The 20,402-nt window shown below is 26.5% G+C and overlaps 2 protein-coding genes across 7 annotated transcripts in view; one reads left to right on the top strand and one right to left on the bottom strand.

Annotated features, from left to right (window-relative positions):
- Nucleotides 1-20,402, top strand: part of LOC124950457 (2-Hydroxyacid oxidase 1) — a 34,450-nt gene that overhangs the window by 4,618 nt on the left and 9,430 nt on the right. For 2 of the 5 annotated variants that reach the window (XM_047497181.1, XM_047497180.1), the window contains exons 1-9: nt 4,954-6,535; nt 7,055-7,192; nt 7,662-7,813; nt 12,463-12,718; nt 12,854-12,982; nt 13,171-13,303; nt 14,132-14,248; nt 14,605-14,716; nt 14,785-14,950. In XM_047497181.1, coding sequence (XP_047353137.1) covers nt 7,059-7,192; nt 7,662-7,813; nt 12,463-12,718; nt 12,854-12,982; nt 13,171-13,303; nt 14,132-14,248; nt 14,605-14,716; nt 14,785-14,852 — 1,101 coding nt within the window. In that variant the 5' untranslated portion in view covers nt 4,954-6,535; nt 7,055-7,058 and the 3' untranslated portion in view covers nt 14,853-14,950. Of the gene's footprint in view, nt 1-4,953; nt 6,536-7,054; nt 7,193-7,661; nt 7,814-12,462; nt 12,719-12,853; nt 12,983-13,170; nt 13,304-14,131; nt 14,249-14,604; nt 14,717-14,784; nt 14,951-16,887; nt 17,845-20,402 lie in introns of those variants that run through there. The other 3 variants (XM_047497182.1, XM_047497183.1, XM_047497184.1) reach the window with 3 other exon arrangements.
- LOC124950453 (N-acetylgalactosaminyltransferase 6-like) lies at nt 9,303-12,061 on the bottom strand. Of its 2 annotated transcripts, XM_047497176.1 has the most exons (3): nt 11,635-12,061; nt 10,701-10,955; nt 9,303-10,610 (listed from the first exon to the last, which is right to left on the bottom strand). In XM_047497176.1, exons 1-3 carry the CDS (start codon nt 11,827-11,829, stop codon nt 9,327-9,329), a joined length of 1,734 nt encoding a protein of 577 aa, XP_047353132.1. In that variant the 5' UTR covers nt 11,830-12,061; the 3' UTR covers nt 9,303-9,326. The 2 variants fall into 2 exon arrangements, with proteins under 2 accessions (XP_047353132.1, XP_047353131.1); XM_047497175.1 differs by having other exon boundaries at nt 9,303-10,955; nt 11,635-12,060.

Here is a 20,402-nt window from a genome sequence, read left to right as displayed (position 1 = left end):
TTATTTAAGAAATTTATATACAAATGTCAAAATCCGAAAATTTTTTTTCCAAACTTTCCTAGTATTATGATCTATTTAATGAAACCCGAAATGAATTCATTGATGTGAATTGACCGAAACTTCGATACATAGATATTACTCATTCAAAGAGATGTCTATATTAATATTATTTGATCGATAAAAAAAGTGAAGTGTTTCGTTATTACAATTCGTAAGAAGACGTGCGAAGAATAAAGCATTTCATTTTTGATTCTTGTTAAATTGAATATATATCGATCGAGCCAGAGGATGATAAGAAACTATGTATAAAATCGTGTGTAATATTATAATGCGAATTTCCTTCTTACGTATAAAAGGAATATAACTACGAGTGCAAGAGAGAATTCGATTTGTACGTATGTGTGTCTTTTTGTCAATAATGTATCGAATCGAATATAACGATGGACGAATTGTAATTTCATTGAATTATCATTTTAATATAATTAAAAATTCTTATCGACGGATCATATATACATACATATATATATATATACATACATATATATATATACATATATATATATATATATATATATATATATATATATATATATATATATATATATATATATTTGTTTCTTTTTTTTCGTATTTGGAATAAAAAAGAAAGACAAAAATAAAATAAGTTCTAAGGGAACTCGTATAATATATAATTACAATTTGCACATCGTTTAACTCGATTTAATCGAACGAGTCTATGTGTTGTTATGCATTTTTACATTGAGAACTTGTTATTTTTTCATATTCGGTTCCCAAACTTTCACGATACGAGCGATTGTTTGAATTTATAAAAGGAAAATTATTTATTCGTTCAAAGGATAATATTACAATAAAAAAGAATTTCTTTTTTCTTTTTTTTTTTTCTTTTTTTTTTTTGTAATAGGCTCACTCGATCTTTAGTTTGGGAACTATGAATTTCTTTATTTTATTTTATTTTTTTTTTATTATTACCCGAATATTAATACAAAAAAAATATATATATATATATACATAGATATATAGTTTGATATCTTGCGGAGAAGGACTATGGATATGAATAAATTGTTTATGATAATTGTATGTGACACCTCGAGACGATTATTACATTAACGATATAATAATATCGCAATCTTAAAGAATTAATCGAATGATGTACAGCCCGAAACAATCTTTATTCCGAATTTCTAATTGTTCTACTTCGAGCATATTTCTAACATATTTCTAATAATTTTCTTTTTCACGATATAATCGATATTTCCATTTTAATAGTTTCCAACTTCAATTTAAAAAAAAACAGAACAGAAAAAAGAGCTTTTCCCGATCGATTAAGAAAATCGTCATTATGAAAAATAGAAATTGACGTTAATAATCGCAATAATAATTGTAACACAATCGTCTTCCTCCTTTTCTCTTTGTTTTTCTCTCATTTTCGTATTAATCTATTTAAGAAGAAAGAAAAAATAGAAAACATAAAATAATTCTCGTTGGATTCGAAGATATTCAGAAATTGGATTCGAAGTTCAACACGTCGAAAACGATTTTCTTTTTTCTTTTTTTTACATTCTTTATTTTTCCTATTTGATATTGTTGTTATTTTTCGTTGTTGTTATTATTATTATTGTTTTTTTAATAATCAAGCCTAGTCTAACATTTTCTGATTTGGTTGAACTTGAATTCTTTGGAATTTCGTTTCTTCTTCTTTTTTTCTTTTTCATTAATAAAAATAAAAAAAGAGACTTGTGAGTTTAAACTCGCAAAGGAAAAAGTATGATCATGCATCAAATCACATATTGGCAATTTTATAATATCGATTTCAAAATATTTTATAAATATCAACGCATAAATTTTTTTTTTTTTTTTTTTTGAGAAAATGAAACGGTCGAGTCGTTCGAGTCCTGTAAATTTTTTGTTGCTCCTAATCTCATTGTATAAATTCTGTGATAACAATATTATAATTTATTTATAATGATTTGAAATAATCATCGTAATTACAGTGACCGAGAAAAATATTGGCACAGTTTTATTGTTATTATAATTTTATTGTTGCAGTAAATAATTAAACAAATATCGAGTAATAATTATTTTTATCTTTCGAGGTAAATTTAACGGAAAATAAAAAATAATAAAAAAGAAAAGAAAAAGACTGTGCCAAAATTCTTCCTATATTTATTGTATAATAAACAAAATATTTCAAATTATTACAAAGCTTATTCGAAAAATCTAACGTCGAATTACCACTATTCTATGATCTTTCCAATAAAACTAAACAAATAATTTTAATTGATGTTTCGTACGAAAAGAAAATGATATATGCACGGGATCGTAAGAAACTAAACATCTTTTTTAACAAATTTTAGAGGAGAAAAAGGTAATAACTTACGTACAATTGTTTTGATAAAAGAAAAAAAAAAATTAACAAAGAAAAAGGATCAGAAGAAAAGAATCAATTTGGACGCGGGCGATGAATGATATTATATTTGATTAGAAAATTTTGATAACGCACTAATATCGTCATTAATTATGTAAAAGGTTCTAAGAGAAAACTAACAAATAATTTTATTGTTTTAAGTGTTCATGATCGTGCGAGTCATGTTTATTTGTTAGCATATAAATTAATCATACTTTCTCTAACGTTGTGCTCTCGATGATATTAAGATAGTTGTACATATAAGATACAAAATTAATTACACAATTGTAGTAGTTTATACTCTATTGTTATTATTTGATATACGTGTGTGTGAATGTGTGCGTGTGCGCGCGCGCGTGCGTGTATATATAATATATATAGGAAGATATACTACGCGAAGCCCCTTTCTGTGAATCTTCGACATGAAATAACAGTGAAATCTCTTATCTTACTTTTTTCTTTTTCTTTTTTCTTTTTCTTTTTTTCTATATCAGTCGAATACGACTAATATGAAAATGAATGATTGCAGGAGAGATTAGAATCGTAATCAAGGGACCAAGACACAAGGAAGTGCTCGAGGTACGAGAATACGATTACGGTTTATGCTGCCTTTCTACGCGGATATATTTATAATCAAATATTATCTTAGCCCGTTTCTTTTTTCTTTTTTTCTTTTTCTTATATTCATTTTCTTTTATTATTATATTATTTCACGTAAATATGAAGACAATATTATTGTCCCGAGTAATTAATTGATATCGATTGAAAGTCGAAGAAACTTTGATAAATGTGTTATGCGATTAGAAGAAAAAGAAAGAAAAAGAAAAAAATATATATATATATACCAAACGGGCTCTGTATAATATTTTTTATTAACTCTGAATCCAAAGTGTTTGAAATACTTTTTAGTATTTACTAATATTTACAAAGAAGGCGAATTTTTAAATTCCTTCATTCGAGAATCAACGATATATTATAAAAATGAGATGACGAGAGAAATGACATACATACTTGCTATATAAACTTGAGAAACAATCTCGATTGCGAATGAAGTTATGTAAATAAAATAAAAATGGCCGAAAGTGAAGCTTTTCGAGAGCGCGCAATTCGATTTCGTAATTTCTTCGAACGATACGATTTCGAAACTAGAAAACCACATATATGCGGAGTGTTTCATTTTAAACAATACAACCAAATATCATCAATCATATTGTTTCTATAAAGAAATTGATAAAAATAAAAGTCGTTAGGTTCTGAGAAAGAAATTTGAAAATATTTATTACAATAGCTATTATATAGAGGCTATTGTTGTCAAACTCACAGTAATTGTTCTCCATAATTTTTTTATTTTAACGACAAGCGCGCTTTATAAAATAGCTACAATAAATATAACATTTTCTGTTCAAAACTTAGCTACTTTCGTTTGAAACATTAGGTTAATAAAGTCAACAGGATCGGAGATATTTGATCATATTGTTTAAAATTTAGACACTTTGTATACGATCATTTGGACGATACTCAAAATTGACCAACTGTTAAGCGTCTGTAAGCGTTGTTATTCATTCCTCGATCGAAGGATCGAGATACAAAAAAAACAAAAGCAATGCAACGCGAAGATGATTCTAATACACGAATCGATTTTATTAATATTCGTTCGAATAGAAAGGAGATAATTATTTAAGCTCGTATTATTTCGAACGAAGCATTTACGAAAATATTTTATCGAAGTAAATTATACATAATTAATAATAAAAGTGAAAGAGAGAGAGAGAGAGAGAGAGAGAGAGAGAGAAGAAAAGAATCTTGATATCGATTAAATCATTTTCAAAAGGAAAAAAATGGCGCATTTTTTGTACGAAATTAAATCTTGATTCCTCTTTCTTCGTCTTGTTTCTCGTTCGATGCAAGATTTACATTCATATAAATGATATTTACGTAGGATATAGAATGATGAAAAAAAAGAAAGAGAGAAAGAAAGAAAAGAAAAAATGGAGAAAAATGATAAAGTCGATCGATGTAAGTACGTACAATATACATACGCCTCGCTTTAGATCGATAGATTAATTGATAGATCGATCGATCGAGTTCAAATCTCGAACTCCATCGTTTCTCTTCGCGTTGATTTGAAGCACCAAACGAGCAAATAAAACCGATTGATTTAATCAATAATCGAGAATGTATATTATCGAACTTAAGCGATCCTATCGAGCGGCGTAAAAACAAAGATACTAAATACAATACATCAAGTTTTATGTATAAAAAAAAAAAAAAAAAAAAAAAAAAAAAAAAGAGAGTGAAGAAGAAACAAAAAAAAAAAAAAGAAAAGAAAAGATAACGAAAGCAAGAGTAACGGTGCTTTTGATTTCGAATATCGCGATACGTTCGAGAATCGAAAAAGCTCCATCATCATCAACGAGTCTCTTGAATTTTTTTGTGTATTATTTTTAACGGAATGTAATAAAGTAATGTTTAAAAGGAATCATTAATTATTTTCAAATTGTTGTACTATCGTTATATTTATTTTTAAGATGGTGGATTATCATCGAAGGATTTAAGCGCACAGATGATCATGGCAATCGTCTCGAGCCCCGTAATCCATGGGTCCCTTCTCCATACAACGATATATCGATTTATGTTATACAGGTTTATGAGTCATTTAAATCAATCTAAATCTAAATGTTACCGTTATTTATGATTTTATAGAAAAAAAAATCATTCAGAGAAAGTGACACTCGAAGGGATACATCTGGACGATTGGAAGGATTTTTTTCTTAAGGTCATCCGTATTTATTTGAACGGAACTTTATATTTATATATGAATCTTTTTTGTACAAATTGATTCTTCGTGCCATTTGGAATAAAAAAAGTATACGGATACAATGCCGAAAAGTGATTAGTTAACGATATATTTTGTAAATATTATTATTCTGTAATAATGTAACAAAGCCATATCTTTGTTTTTGATTAAAGTTAGAAAAAAGTATTAGAGGAGAAAGATGAATGTTTCAAATTGGCCTGCATATTCACGATTATAATTTTTTTCTCAAGTATACGTGCGCATGCATTATTATTATTTTTTTTTTCTTTTTTCTTTTTTTAAACAAATACGTATTATCGTACTCACGAAAAAATCTTAAATATTTGTTGAATTATGAATACCCAAATCATTTATTTAAATACGCTCTGATATCATTCCAACATCGTAGATAACGTACAAAAGTGAATCAATGATTACATTGCCATAAAATCAGTGTCTTTCTTTTGAGAAGACAATTTATAATCCATCGAAAAGATGGGAAAAAGTAATAGAAAATAAAAACTTATAAAATATTTCGTAACATATTAATAGTTTCTTTTTCTTTTGTAAATGAAACTGAAAAATCATAAAAAGAATATCATCGAATTAATTCAGGCACCTGACGATAAATTTAATTTAATCTTTTATTTTATTAAATGCCGACGTAAAGTTAAATAAATTTTTATTTCTATTATATATTTTTACTGGTATATGTAATCATATTTGATCAATGTATTTCTCACATCATCATTGAACAGTCGAAACAGAAAAATATATATTTTGTATAATTGATTTGCTTTAATGGGTTTTCATGAATTCGTAAGAGATCTTGGACATATCAAAGATCAAATCCATCAGTGAGAGATGAATGTGAAGTTTGTTTTTCGAAAAAAAGATATAAAAAAAAAGAAAAAGAAAGAAATACAAAATAAATAAAAAAAAATCGAATGAAAAGGCTCGAATGAATAAATCTTCTCTTTGAAAAAATTAAATAGAAAAAAAAAAGATAATGATAAATGTAATAACAAGAAACAAAAAATTCTCTCTTCGAATAAATCTTCTTCAACTTGATGGTATATTACCAAGTATATAAACATCTTTATCAGTAACGTTATACATAGTTCACATTCGATGAATACGATGGATTATGTTAGTGATTTTCGTTCTTGGTGTCAGTTATACGCCAGACGGCCAAGACGATCGATGTACTCTTTGATTCTCTTCTTCTTCAGAATCTAGTTGTTCCTTCTAAGCGAAAATTTTTCAACGATATAATATCAATTTATTTTCCACGATATTTTGATTTTCTCGCAGTAAGTTTTTTTTTCTATTTGATATTTTTAATTAAAAAAAAAAAAAAAAAAAAAAAAAAAAAAAAAATAGAAAAATAAAAAAATAAAAAATAAAAAAAAAGACAAAAAAAGAAAAAATATTATTATAGAAAACGATTAAATAATTTTCTGCTTGTTACATAATAATTATCTTTTTTATCGTCTTATCTTATTTACGTCTAAAGAAGAAAAAATTTAATCTCATAAATACTTTAAGCAATTTTGTATTGTGTGTGTATGTGTTATTATTGATAATACAAATGCGTTGAATTGAATTGAAAATAAAAAAAAATATATTTTCCCTGATAAGAGAGAGAAAGAGAGAGAGAGAGTTACAGTTATCTTCGACGAAGTTGAGGGTCATGAAACGTGTAAATTACGAAATTTCTAAATAATTTTATTATAAAATATTTATTTTCGATTCAAATTTCTTTTGCTTTTTCATTTTTGTACTTGTATGTTTTTTCTTTTTTCCTTTTTTCATTATTTTTATTTTTAAAGGAAAATGTTGAACTTCGTATGCTTGGAAGATTACGAAAAATATGCGATTAACAATCTGACGCCAATCGTAAGAGATTATTATAAAAGCGGAGCCGGTGAAGAATCTAGTTTACGATGGAACAGAGAAGCTTTTAAGAGGTACAAAGATCGTATTATTTATACGCCTGATAATAATATTGTCTTATAACAGAGATATTATTGTTGATGATATTATTATCGACAACCGGGAGCTTGTTTAAAAATGATTATTATGAAATTATGATAAGTTAGCATTGATAACATTCATACGATACGTAATCCATTTTACTTATTTGAAAAAATTTTATTAAATTTATATTTTGTAAGAGGGAAAAAACAACAAAACAAAACAATATCAAATTTGAATTTTTATTACATATGAAATTCAAATGAATTGATTAAATTTATTTCGTTCATGTTTCGAATAAAACACAAATGTCTTCTGGATGTTTCGAAAAAAGAACAAATTTTATAAATATTTTATAAACAAAATAAAACAAAAAAGAGAAAATAACAAAATTCAAATTTTCATATTAATAAATAAAAAATTTGGATGAATTAATTATATGAATTATGTGTTATTATTTAGGTATCGAATAAAACCTAGATTTCTTCGAGATGTTTCAAAAAGAGACATAAGCACGACGATATTAGGTGAAAAAATTTCTATACCATTGGGAGTAGCACCATCTGCAATGCAACGCATGGCACATCCCGATGGTGAATGTGCTAATGTTAAAGGTAAGTTGAAATTTGATATTAATAATCATTTAAGGAAAAGAAAAATAGTCCTAGATATTTATTAAACTATATAAATGTTTTAAAAAAATATTAATAATATTCGAATGTTACCAGATTTTTATTATCATAATCTTCATCATAATCGTCATAATCACAGTCACTTAATAATTATTACGCTTTTGAGAAATGTACCTATATTTATGGGTGTCTGTGTGTGTGTGTGTGTATATATATATATATGTATGTATATTTAGTTATACTAATCGTTTAAAGTGAATTATTCAATTAAAATTATTTTTTCAATTTGATTTAATTTTTCGTTATGATTATTGCTTCTATTTTTATTCTGTTAAATATAAATAATTCCTTGTTTTATTAGTCAATGATTCTATGATTTTTATTCGTCTACTGTCTTATTTTTTATAAATAGTAGAAATATATTTTCTTTTCGAATCTATTTTAATCATTCATTTGAATTAGATTTATTAGTTTTATATATATATATATATATATATATATATATTTTATAATTTAAATTATAATTTAATATATATTTAAATAAATTTATAAATATATGTATGTATGAGACAAATATCTATTTCATATATATATATATATTATAAAAATATTTAAATATATATATTTGTTATTATTATTAAATGCGTGTGAATATATATATATATATATATATCACTATATTTTTATTCAGATATCTTTGAAATTTTTTCAAGTAATATCTCCTAATCTATTAATTTTATAGATTCTTTTTGAAATCTTATCAACAGATATCTTTTGAATATTTGAGAGCTAAAAAACGTTGACTTCTTTTTCTGTTTGAATAAATCTTATCTATGATATTATTATCATACATATGTTAAAATATTCAATAAATTCTTTCGATGAATAATTTGATATTTTCTCGGCACAAATGTGATAGAAATTTTTATTATAGCACCCTCTATATTTCTAACTAAAGTTATAGAATGCTCACTTAGAAATATATAAAATATGATATCATTATTAGCACCTCATCTTTTCTTCTAATAATTTATGAAAGGGCAAATCTCTTCCTATGGCAACCATATCGTAATATAATCTACTTAACTTTATACCGTTCAGTCGAATAACAAACCTGTTGATGTTTCTAATTTATTTTTTTACATGGTGTTATTAAATGCAGCCGTTAGAATTAAGGCACACAGCAAATAGTACGCTCTTATGAATAATGTTAATCGATCGTAATAAAACGAGATAAAAATAAAATGTTTAAAAAGAGATTTCTTTTTTATATGTATTAGATATAAAATCGTATTTCTCTCATATAGAGCGCAAATCTTCATTTCCATATCTAAAAACTTTCTTTCAATCGACTAAAGTACAGTAATTGAATCTCAACGTAGAATGACTAGTTGGAAACAGCAGGATCTGCCAATATTTACATTCAATCGAAATTGCAAGGCTTAAGAGTGTAACTCAATGTAATATAAAATTATGGCAATAGAAAGGAAGAAATTTATTTGAGCTTTGGTCCCACGTTCTCCCAATTATTTATAGCTTTCATATTGACATTTTCTATTCTCCATTTTTGAGTAGGAGACGATTGATCACATGCAGTCACGTAAACCTTCTTACTACCTGGATCAGTATCCAAACATCTTGGTACATAACCATGCATCAACCATTGTTTTTCTACGTCGTATCGCCATAACTGATTACCCTGTTTTCCATGACAAGGATATAAACTGACTGGGGCTTTGATATCTGATCTAGATACGTCTAAACAATCTGTGCGATCTTTTGGTCTAATGTCTTTGTGCCATGTCAATTTAAACTCTTGTTCTCCTGATAATACTGGATTATCTTTTTTACAAGTATCTACCTTTATAATCTCATCTTTTTTCATTTTCTTAGCATCAAGACATAATTCTGGTGCTCCCATATTTCTGATTTCTCCTGAAGCGAAATCATCAGGCTCTATCGGTGGATATACTTCTACAAGATCAAAGGCTATATTTTCCATAAACCACTTGAACGGTTTGCAATGTAATTTCTTTCGAAGCTTTCTCTGTTCCGTTAAATTGCCTGGATCTAATGATCGTAAATGAGGTCGTCTACGGTAAATATATTCTGCGTATTCATCCATCCATACTTCTGCTACTCTCTTGTAATTTTTTCCTAAGAAGTCTCCACGACCAGGATTAGGAAAGGGTGGAAATTTCCTGTAAATATGGCCCACTCTTGAACAAGGAGCATCATACATTTGACCACCGCATTGCCATATTTTAAATGACAATTCATATTGTTCTCCACCCCATATATCTAAACCAGAATCATAACCACCCAGTTCCCAGAAAAATTTTGCACTTATAGCAAACAGACCGCCGGCCATGACCGGGCTCTTAAATGGCTCAGCAGGTTGTTTTAGATCTTCTGGAAGTAGTGGTAAACGTTTGTAATACAATTCCCAATCGAAGGCACCTCTAGCACCTTCATCTTGGGCCCTGTATTCAAATGTTTCATATGCTATTACGTCGATAAAGGGGCAGACACAAGTTTTATAATCTTGAGCAATTGGTTCTAAAAGCGGTGGTAGCCAGTTCACATTGGTTTCACTGTGCGAATCTAGGAAGACGAGAATTTTAGATACTGCTTTTTTTGCGCCAGCTAATCGGCCTCTTATTAATCCTGATCGTTTTGGTAATCGTATTATCTTTACCTTTGGCATATGTTTCTTTACGTAATCATCCAACTTGTTTTTTAATTCTACCTTTGTGCTGGCATCATCGACTAGTATAATCTCATAGAGAAGTGAAGGTGGAGAACGGTTAATAACGCTCCAGCATGTACGCATTAAAGTACTAAAGTGTTCATTGTGAAAAGAGATTACCACAGAGACAGGATCGAGTGTCCTCAAATATTTTTTTTTTTTACATTCAGAATGTCTAATATCTGGAATTGAACGATTCAAAGAAATTTCATCGCTTAAAGCGGCATTGAAACCATTGGTTTTATATAATTTTTCCTTCAGTGCATCAAGAGAAGGGGATAAAAACGCTGGCTTTCCTTGCTCTCCTGTCCCACTTCTTTTTGCATCTTCTTTTATCTGTTTATAATTGTGCCAATCGATCTTTTCATCCACATCCTGTACAAAAAAGAAAATAATATGTCATGTAAAATACATTTATCTTTATTCCTATTGAAATATTACCATGCTATTCCTATGAAATATTATACCTACAATGTACAGATAATGTCATTGATAAGTGATATGACCTATTTGATACATTGCATATTTACCCAGATGTTATGTATCATATATATGCAAACATTTGTTAGAATGATAAGTCTAAGAAGAAATAGACACAGTTAAACAACATATTAAAAATATGTAAGCACAATGAATTCTCAACAAGTACATAAACTGTCAATAGAATTAAAAAGAAAAGAAAGAAGACAAAAATAAATTTATCAATTTATAAAACATAAAGATATTCATAAATGTAAAGGTCATATTTGGAAGGACAATCATTTCGAAAGAGATTCGCTTTCAATGAAATCGATAGAAAATACACGTGACACGGGTCCACGATTGTTAAATACGACTTTGCACGTGAAAGTCAAACTAACGTGGAATGTCACGCAACCTGTTTGACTCGCTTAAATGGTCGCGCGCAGGATGAATGGGTCTTTGACCTTCCTCTCGGTAGACAGCTTCGAACTAACAGAGAAAGTAGAAAGAAAAGAAGACGAGAGAGAAAGAAAGAGAGAGAGAGAGAGAGAGAGAGAGAGAGAGAGAGAGAGAGAAAGTAGGTAAAGCTTACCTGTTTATTAAAATTTTGAGTCAAATCCATTGGAAGCTTTCCTCCATTTTCTATCAATGCAAATGAAACTTGTGGGCTTGTTGATTCACGATTATGTGGTCGTCTAATATATCGAAAGATAATTACAGTGAGAAAAACGGTAAATACTCCCAAAAAAAAGAACTTAACGAGACTTATCACATTTCGTCTCATCATTTCGAACGATCCTCTGTCATATCTAATACGTAGTTTATTAACCTCACTTAATACTATTTATCAAGAATATTTCTCATCTATCGTTCCTATAAAGAAAAATATATTTATCGGCGTACATCGCGCAAAAAATGATAGACCGAACGTTACGCGCCGAATAAACCGGCAACAGTAATAACATTGACTTCGCTAGTTAAAACGCGAGTAGAGGGGATATGATAAAGGTGAGTGTATAAAGGTCGATTATACGCATGCGTATATTGTATTACCGTTGATTGATCGCCACGACGCTAGAGTACGCTAACTTTGAATTACATTTCGGACGTATTGACCCGTTGGCGATCGAAAATCAATTTTTGTATTCGAAATTTTGTATTCGAGGTTAGGTAACTCTTTTCTTTTCTTTTCTTTTTCGAATTAAAATGTATATTACTTAAACATATATATTATTACATTTATTATACGTATAAAAATAATATATTTTTTAACTATTATGCAATTTTTATATATTAACTATTATATATTTATATTATATAAAGATAATTCATGATTTATTTTTAACAAAGTGTTAAAACGCGATATCGGCAAATTTGTATTATAGATTTATTTATTTATTTTCTATTTATTTATTTATAGCTGCCGAAGCAGCGGGAACGATATTTATACTCTCGACTATATCAACCAGCAGTATCGAAGAAGTCGCGAAGGTAGCACCGAAATGTATAAAATGGTTTCAACTTTACGTTTACATCGATCGAAACATTACATTAAATTTAATAAGGCGAGCCGAGAAAGCTGGCTTCAAAGCACTCGTTCTTACAATAGACGCGCCAATTTTTGGCGACAGACGAGCCGATTTGAGAAACAAATTTTCACTTCCTAAACATTTGAGGTACATATAAATATATTCTTTTATTTTTTTTCTTCTCTCTCTCTCTCTCTCTCTCTTTCTCCTCCCTCCCTCTCTTCCTCTCTCTTTCTCTCTCGAATTTATTAGACATTAGATATAATTTACACTTTTTTTTAGATTAGCTAATTTTGAAGAAGCTTTGTTGAATAAAATGGCCACATCTAAAACGGGATCAAGTTTAAACGAGTACGTTAATAAAATGTTCGACCAATCACTTTCTTGGAAAGATATTACATGGCTCAAAAGGTACATAAATTATTTATCTAAATTTTCAATTCTTTTCTTTTTTTTTATAATACACAAGGTATCTTATTAAAAATGATTGCAACTTTCGATTATTTAATTATTGACAAGATAATTAATTTATTAAAAATTCTATTCTTTGAAAAGAAAATTTTAAAGAATTTTTTTTAGAAAGAAATTTTTATCTTTAGCATTACGAAACTGCCGATCATATTGAAAGGTATTTTAACTGCCGAAGATGCAATTTTAAGTGTGAAATATGGAGCCGCTGCCATTATAGTTTCTAATCATGGTGCACGTCAAGTTGATGGTGTCCCTGCTACGGTTTGCATTAAATATTATTTATGTTAACAAAATATATTTTTACATGTTATTTATTTTAACAAAATATAATTTATCGGTATAATATATAGGGTGCCTCATTTAAAACGATATAGTTAAATATCTGCGATTCCATTGGTTTTATAAACAAATATTTCAAATAAAATTTATTATTGTATTTAATTGCAATATTGTTCTTTATGATTGTCGAAATGCATCGCGTTTCAAATGATCATAACTTTAATAATATATAAATCTAAAATAAATAAATAAATAAGCAAATAAATAAATAAATAAATAAAACAAAACAAAAAAGAAATTAATTAATGAATTCATCGGTTATCAGATGTTTACAGAAAATTTAATCACATTTTTGCGATTACACAGTTTGTTGAAATTTTAAGGCGCCATAATTCGACGAAATATTGATGAAAAAGTAGGTGCTGATATTATCTACAACCTTTGTTATATTTAAAATATTGATTTCTATTAATAAAAGAAATTATTATGACTTTTATATCTTGAGATTGACTTTAATAGGGCTCTCTAAGAAATAATGCTACAATAAATATTACATTTCTCTCTTGAGATTTAGCAACTTCTATTTGAAACATTTATTTATAAAATCAATAGGATCGGAAATATTTGATCATGTCATTTAAAATGAGACACATTGTGTATGTGTTTGTATAATACATATACATATATATAAAATATGAAAAAAAAAAAACAAAAAAATTAGATAAATCTCAAATACGAAAATTAAAAAATTTTGGAATGTAAAATGTCTAAGTAATTACTTTTAATTACGTATCTTTTGTTTTTTTATAGATCGAAGTCTTACCAGAGATAGTGAATGCAGTAAAGGATAAAATAGAAATTTATATGGATGGAGGAATTAGACAAGGCATTGACGTTTTTAAAGCTCTTGCTTTAGGCGCTAACATGGTAAACAAAAAACTTTCGATGCGATAAAACAAACATGTTTATATTATAAAATTATATCATGATTACTTTAAAACGATAAGAGATTATATAATATTTTTTATAAAGATTATTAATATATTTATATCTTTATTTATTATTAAATCAAGTGATTATTTATATTACATTATATATATATGATATATATATATATATATATATATATATATATATATATAAAATGATTATTAAAAGTGTTACTATTAAGTAAATAAAATAATTATTTTTCATTAATATTTATAGGCTGAAGCAAAGAATATTATATAGAAGTAAATTATAGATATGACAAGTTTACAAATATTATTTTTAATCAATTACAGGTATTCATAGGTAGACCGATGTTATGGGGTTTATGTTATGCTGGAGAAAAAGGTGCATTAAATATTCTTGAAATGATGAAAAAAGAAATCGATCAAGTTTTTGCTTTGACAGGTAATCAATTAAATATTACGTTCTAATAATTCTTTAATATTTCATATATTGTCACTCTTTTTTTACAGGTTGTACGACCATAAAGGATGTCACCAGTGATATGGTCGTTCACGAGTCACGTTATAGTCACTTGTGATATTGCCTTTCACACGATAAAATAATTTTACAATTTATTCAACTTTATGACAATACAATAATCGACAAAGCATACACGTTCGTTGTTTATCATCTTCGGTAAGTTAAAGAACAATAATAATAATAAAACTATTATATAACAATATAACGACATATATATATATATATACATCCACACACATACATATATATATATATATATATATATATGTATATATATATAAAATGAAAACAAAAAGAGGAACCAAAAAAACGAAGATGAACATTATTAAAATTGCAATTATAGTATAATTCGCGATATTCGTATGGTTGGCATTTTATCGAATATATATATATATATATATATATATATATATATATATATATATATATATATATATTTATATATATTTATATTCATTTATATTATATATATATTATATTATATATATTTATATTCATATAATATATTATATATATTTATATTCATTTATTTATTTATATATTTATTTTCATATATGTATATATGTATACACATGTATGCGTGCGTTCGCAGTATTTTTCAATTTCGTATGTACGTGTGCGTATTTGTATATATATATATACATACATACACATAGACGAACTCATACAGCTACACATACACACATGCGTGTACTTATATATGTTCGAGGAAAATTTATTCAATATTTTCCATCGAAACGGATCATGCACGTTCGCATTATTAATGACATTTAACGGCACCGATCACCAAAGGATCGACATTTTTCAAAATCCGTAAAAATAAATCATTGTCTGTCTTTCTTTTTGTCTTCTTTTTTATTTCTTTTTTTTTTTTTCTTTCTTTCTTTCTTTAACTTTCTTAATCATTCATAATGATCAATGGAATTCGGTACCGTCGTCGCAAAACGTCTTGAAATTTACAGCTTTTTTTTGCGAAGGTACAAGCTAGCTGCTTTGTATTTTCTTTTTTTCATTTTTTTTTTGTTTTTTATATTTTTTCATTTTCTTTTCTTTTCTTTCTTTTTTTTTCTCTTTGCATAATATTGTATTTGCTGGAATCTATCAACTCATTTTTTGCTTTGGTCTAAAATCAGCTTTTTAACAATGTATACGCCTCGACACAATCAATATTATATATAATATGTATACGCAATATACATATGTTTACGATATATGTATATATAATATATATATATTTTTTTTACTATTATTATTATTATTGTTGCTGTTGTTGTTGTTGTTGTTGTTTGTTGTTTGTTGTTATATGTTCGATATATGTATGTTCGATATATACACGCATACACACACTCGTCATTCTGTCTCGTTGAACATAGAAATACATTCTGTTTTTGACGTCTGTTATATTCCTAGTTTCTTTTTTTATTCTTTCACTCGATTTTTTTGTTATTTTTTTCTGTTTTTTTCTTATATTCTTATATTTTTAATAGGTTTATTTATTTATATATTACACGAACATCTTCGAACGGGACGCGCTCTCTTTCTCTCTCTCTCTCTCTCTCTCTTTCTCTCTCTCTCTTTCCTTTTTGAAATTCCCTTTATATATCCCTTGAAATTTTCAATTAAAATAACTTAGACAAATTATGTGAAAATTGTTTTGGAATTTCTAACGAAAAGTTAAGGTAGAATAAATTGCTTTGAAAGTCGCTTGTAATCGTATACATTTGTTAGAGAAAAAAAAAAATATGCTGGCACGAAATCGGTTTTAATTTCTTTTTTTTTCTGTCTTTTTTTTTTTTTTTTTGTTTTTGACAAAATTTTTCTTATTGCATTATTTATCTAACAAATATAATCGAAGAAAATTGTTAATTATAATTTAACAAGTTTATAATAATAATAATAATAATAATAATAATAATAATAATAATAATAATAATAATAATAATAATAATAATTCTCATTCTCATTCGATATATGTCGTCGATGTCAATTAATTCTTAGCTTATCTTTTCGATCGGTAGAATGAAAAATGGAAAAGAAAGAAAAATAATTATATATATATATAATTTATATATATGAGATTCTATTCTGTACAGATTTCGCTTATATTAAACAAATTCATGTATGAACTACGAAGAGCGCGTCCAATTGTCAGAAAATATGCTATGTAACATATTACTACATATATATTCGATACATATTGAATTAATCACAATATATTATGATAACGATAGACACACAGTGTTCGGTGATTGATTGATTATGTAGTGGTAGTTCCTGCGAGGATAATACATATGTATAATACACGTACAAAAAAGGAGGATACACATCAGGTAATTATTTATGTAAGTATCGAAGGAGGGTGAAGAAGTTACTAGTTAATAGTGAATTAATAAAGTGCATAGCGAATGTTTTTCTCGTATTTTTTCTTTTTACTTCTTCTTTTTCTTCGTTTTTCTTTTTTATTATTATTATTTTTTTTTTATCTAATTTTTTTTTTATCTTTCTTTTTTTTCCTCCTCCTCAATATTTTGATATTTAAAGAGATCAGATATAGGTAGTTTTCCTAAGTGAGTTAGTACGTATCAATAGAAGTGTAAAATTTATTGGTCCAGATAATTATTGTGTGTATTTCAAAAAGGGGTGATAGCTTTTTGACATATTATTTAATTCTTTTCATTTTATTTTCTCTCTCTCTCTCTCTCTCTCTCTCTCTCTCTCTCTCTCTCTCTTTGTCTGTTTGTTCTTTTTTTGTTTATTTTCCTACGTGGAGATGCATACGGAAAGCTTAAAAAGTTTTCAACAAAGATTAGATCGATCCTATATTTCGAATATAAAGAATAAACGTAGAGATCAAAATACGTTATTTATTTATTTATTTTTCTTTCTTTCTTTCTTTCTTTCTTTCTTTCTTTCTTTCTTTCTTTCTTTATTTTTCTTTATTTATTTATTTACTTTTCTTTATTTTAGGATCTCGATAGGAACCTAACATTGATACAGCATAAGAAAAACAATGCGATTAGGTCGATCAATAAAGTTTTCTTTCCATTGAAAATATCAATTACTTATATATGCATGATAAATTATATATATATATATATATATATATATATATATATATATATATATAAATATATAATATAATTTAACATAAATCAATTCCAAAAGTTAGGGTAGTTCGATGTCTAAAAAAGATTTAATTTATCGAACATTATGCCACGGCCAATCTATTGCTTATCTCAAAAGTATTTCATTCAGAAAATAAACGCATTTTTCTTGCCCCCTTTTTCTTTTCTTTTTTCATAATGTAGTCGATCTATTCTTGAAAAAATAGTAAGTTATATTTACGATCACTAATCAATAATAATAATAATGATAATAATAATAATAATAATTGATAATTATAATAATTATAATTATAATTACAATAATGATTATTATTATGATAATAATAATTGATAATTATAATAATTATTATTATTATAATTATAATAATAATAATAATAATAATAATAATAATAATAATAAATTGTACATTCAGATACGCGTTTATCTATACTTACATCACGTTCTCGATCGCGCTTTCGATAGTATTCACATTAAGTATGTGTAATCGTGTAAAAGTGTATGTATGTAATTTAGAATATCGCTTTACAGCTTGCTCATGGGAGAAAATTAATTTTCATATTAATGTATCATATCCTTTGTCAAATTTGAGGACATTTAGACTCTCGACAAAGTGACAAAAATTAATATAATTAATCATCATTGTTATCTCTGTCGGTTTTATTTATTTATTTTTTTATTGAGAACAAATCATTCGTTTAGTTTTTAAATATATATAAAATTTGGGAGTTATCTATGTGCATTTATGGATACGCATAGATATTTTTGGATAATTTAATGTTCTAGAGTAAATATAAAAGATAAATAAATATGGTGGAGTTATTTGGAATAATATAAAGAAATTACGAAAGAGAAAATTTAATAAAAAAGGGAATGATACCGGATATGGGAATGATAAGGAGAATTATAAATGTATCTGCGTATGTGTGTATATGTGCATCTATGTACGTCTATATCCAAAACGAAAAATTGGTCTTCGCATGTAATTATGTAAGTACGTGTATCATTGAAAAATGTTTAGTGTAATGTTACGGTTATTAGTGTAAATTTTGTTTTCTTTCTCATTTAATCGTACGATAATTAATTACGATTCAGTGACGTAACGTAAGTTTTAAATTCATCTAAAGTTAACTCTTGTTATTTTTAACGAATGAAAATTATTTATTCATATGTATATATGTCCTATTTCCATGATATCTCATTTGAAGAAAAAATAATAATAATATTTTTAAGAAAGCAATGAAGAATTTAAAGATTTCCATAAAAAAAAAAAAGAGAAAACAAAAAAGAAAGAAATTCAAATCGAATGATTATCTGCCACTCTTTCATATTTCTCGAAAGTCTTTTCTCTTATTTTCAATTCGAAATTTCGAGAAAAGACGATCTTTTTCGCCAACGTTACGTCACTGTTCGCTTGATATACACAACGCACGCTTTTTTCTCTTTATATATGTATATTTTTTTTTTCTTCCATTAAATATATTATTAACAACGACGACGATTATTACGTTTAGCTAAAACATCGAATTAACATTGAATCGTTTATGCGTTTTTCAATCCCTGCGATCAGTCTGAATCTAATTGACAATGTGTACAGAAAAGGGTTTTATATCTTCCGATGTATCTTATCGCCTTTCTTTCCTTCCTTCCCTTCGAATAATTATTTTTATCTTCTCACTTTATTTTTTTTGTTTTGTTTGTTTTTTCCTTTTTTTTCTTTTTTTTTTTTCTTTTTCCATTTAAATATCTTATTTATCATTGGCTTAGCTCTCTAATACGTCTAATACTATGTGAGTATACCAAGGACATATAAGATTAGTATCAACGACAAGCGCATTTTTAATCATTAACAATTTAAACATACTTCTTATTTATTCTGACCTTAATTATCAAATCTAATTTCCAATAATGATATCAATCGTATTATCCAGGGACTGAGCATAGTTTCATTAGTAGTCGATCATTTATCTTCCCTTTATTTTATTATTCCGTATGTACAAAAGTCTATCGAATAAAAATATTAATTAAAATAGATATTAATTATACTCTATCAATATGTATTTCATGGAAATCAAGAAAGTAAAATTGATATTATCGTATATCCGATAAGAGAAAAAAAAAGAAAAGAAAAAAAATAGAAATAAATTTAAAAAAAAAAGAAAAAAAAGAAGTAACAAAATTTTACAAAATATTACATCGTTATTATTTAAATACAACGTCGTATATATTAAATTTATTATTTATTATATACCACTAATGGTTTAATTGACGACCGCTAATAATAATTTATATCGAATTTATATCGATATAGAAATTAATATCAATTTGTCAGTCCCTGTTCTTCAACATATAGAATGATTCGTTTATATCGAAATAAAACGATGTAAATGCGTTTTATTTGTTTCTCCCTTTCTTTTTTCTATTTTTTCTTTTTCTTTTCTTTTTTTTTTCTTGTTCTTTTCTTTTTTTCTCTTTAGCATTGGAA

The sequence above is a fragment of the Vespa velutina genome, chromosome 7 (genome assembly GCF_912470025.1).
Source record: "Vespa velutina chromosome 7, iVesVel2.1, whole genome shotgun sequence".
Classification (NCBI taxonomy): Eukaryota; Metazoa; Arthropoda; class Insecta; order Hymenoptera; family Vespidae; genus Vespa; species Vespa velutina.
The sequence above is the reverse complement of the archived record's forward strand: the minus strand, read 5'-3'. Positions and strand labels throughout refer to the sequence as shown.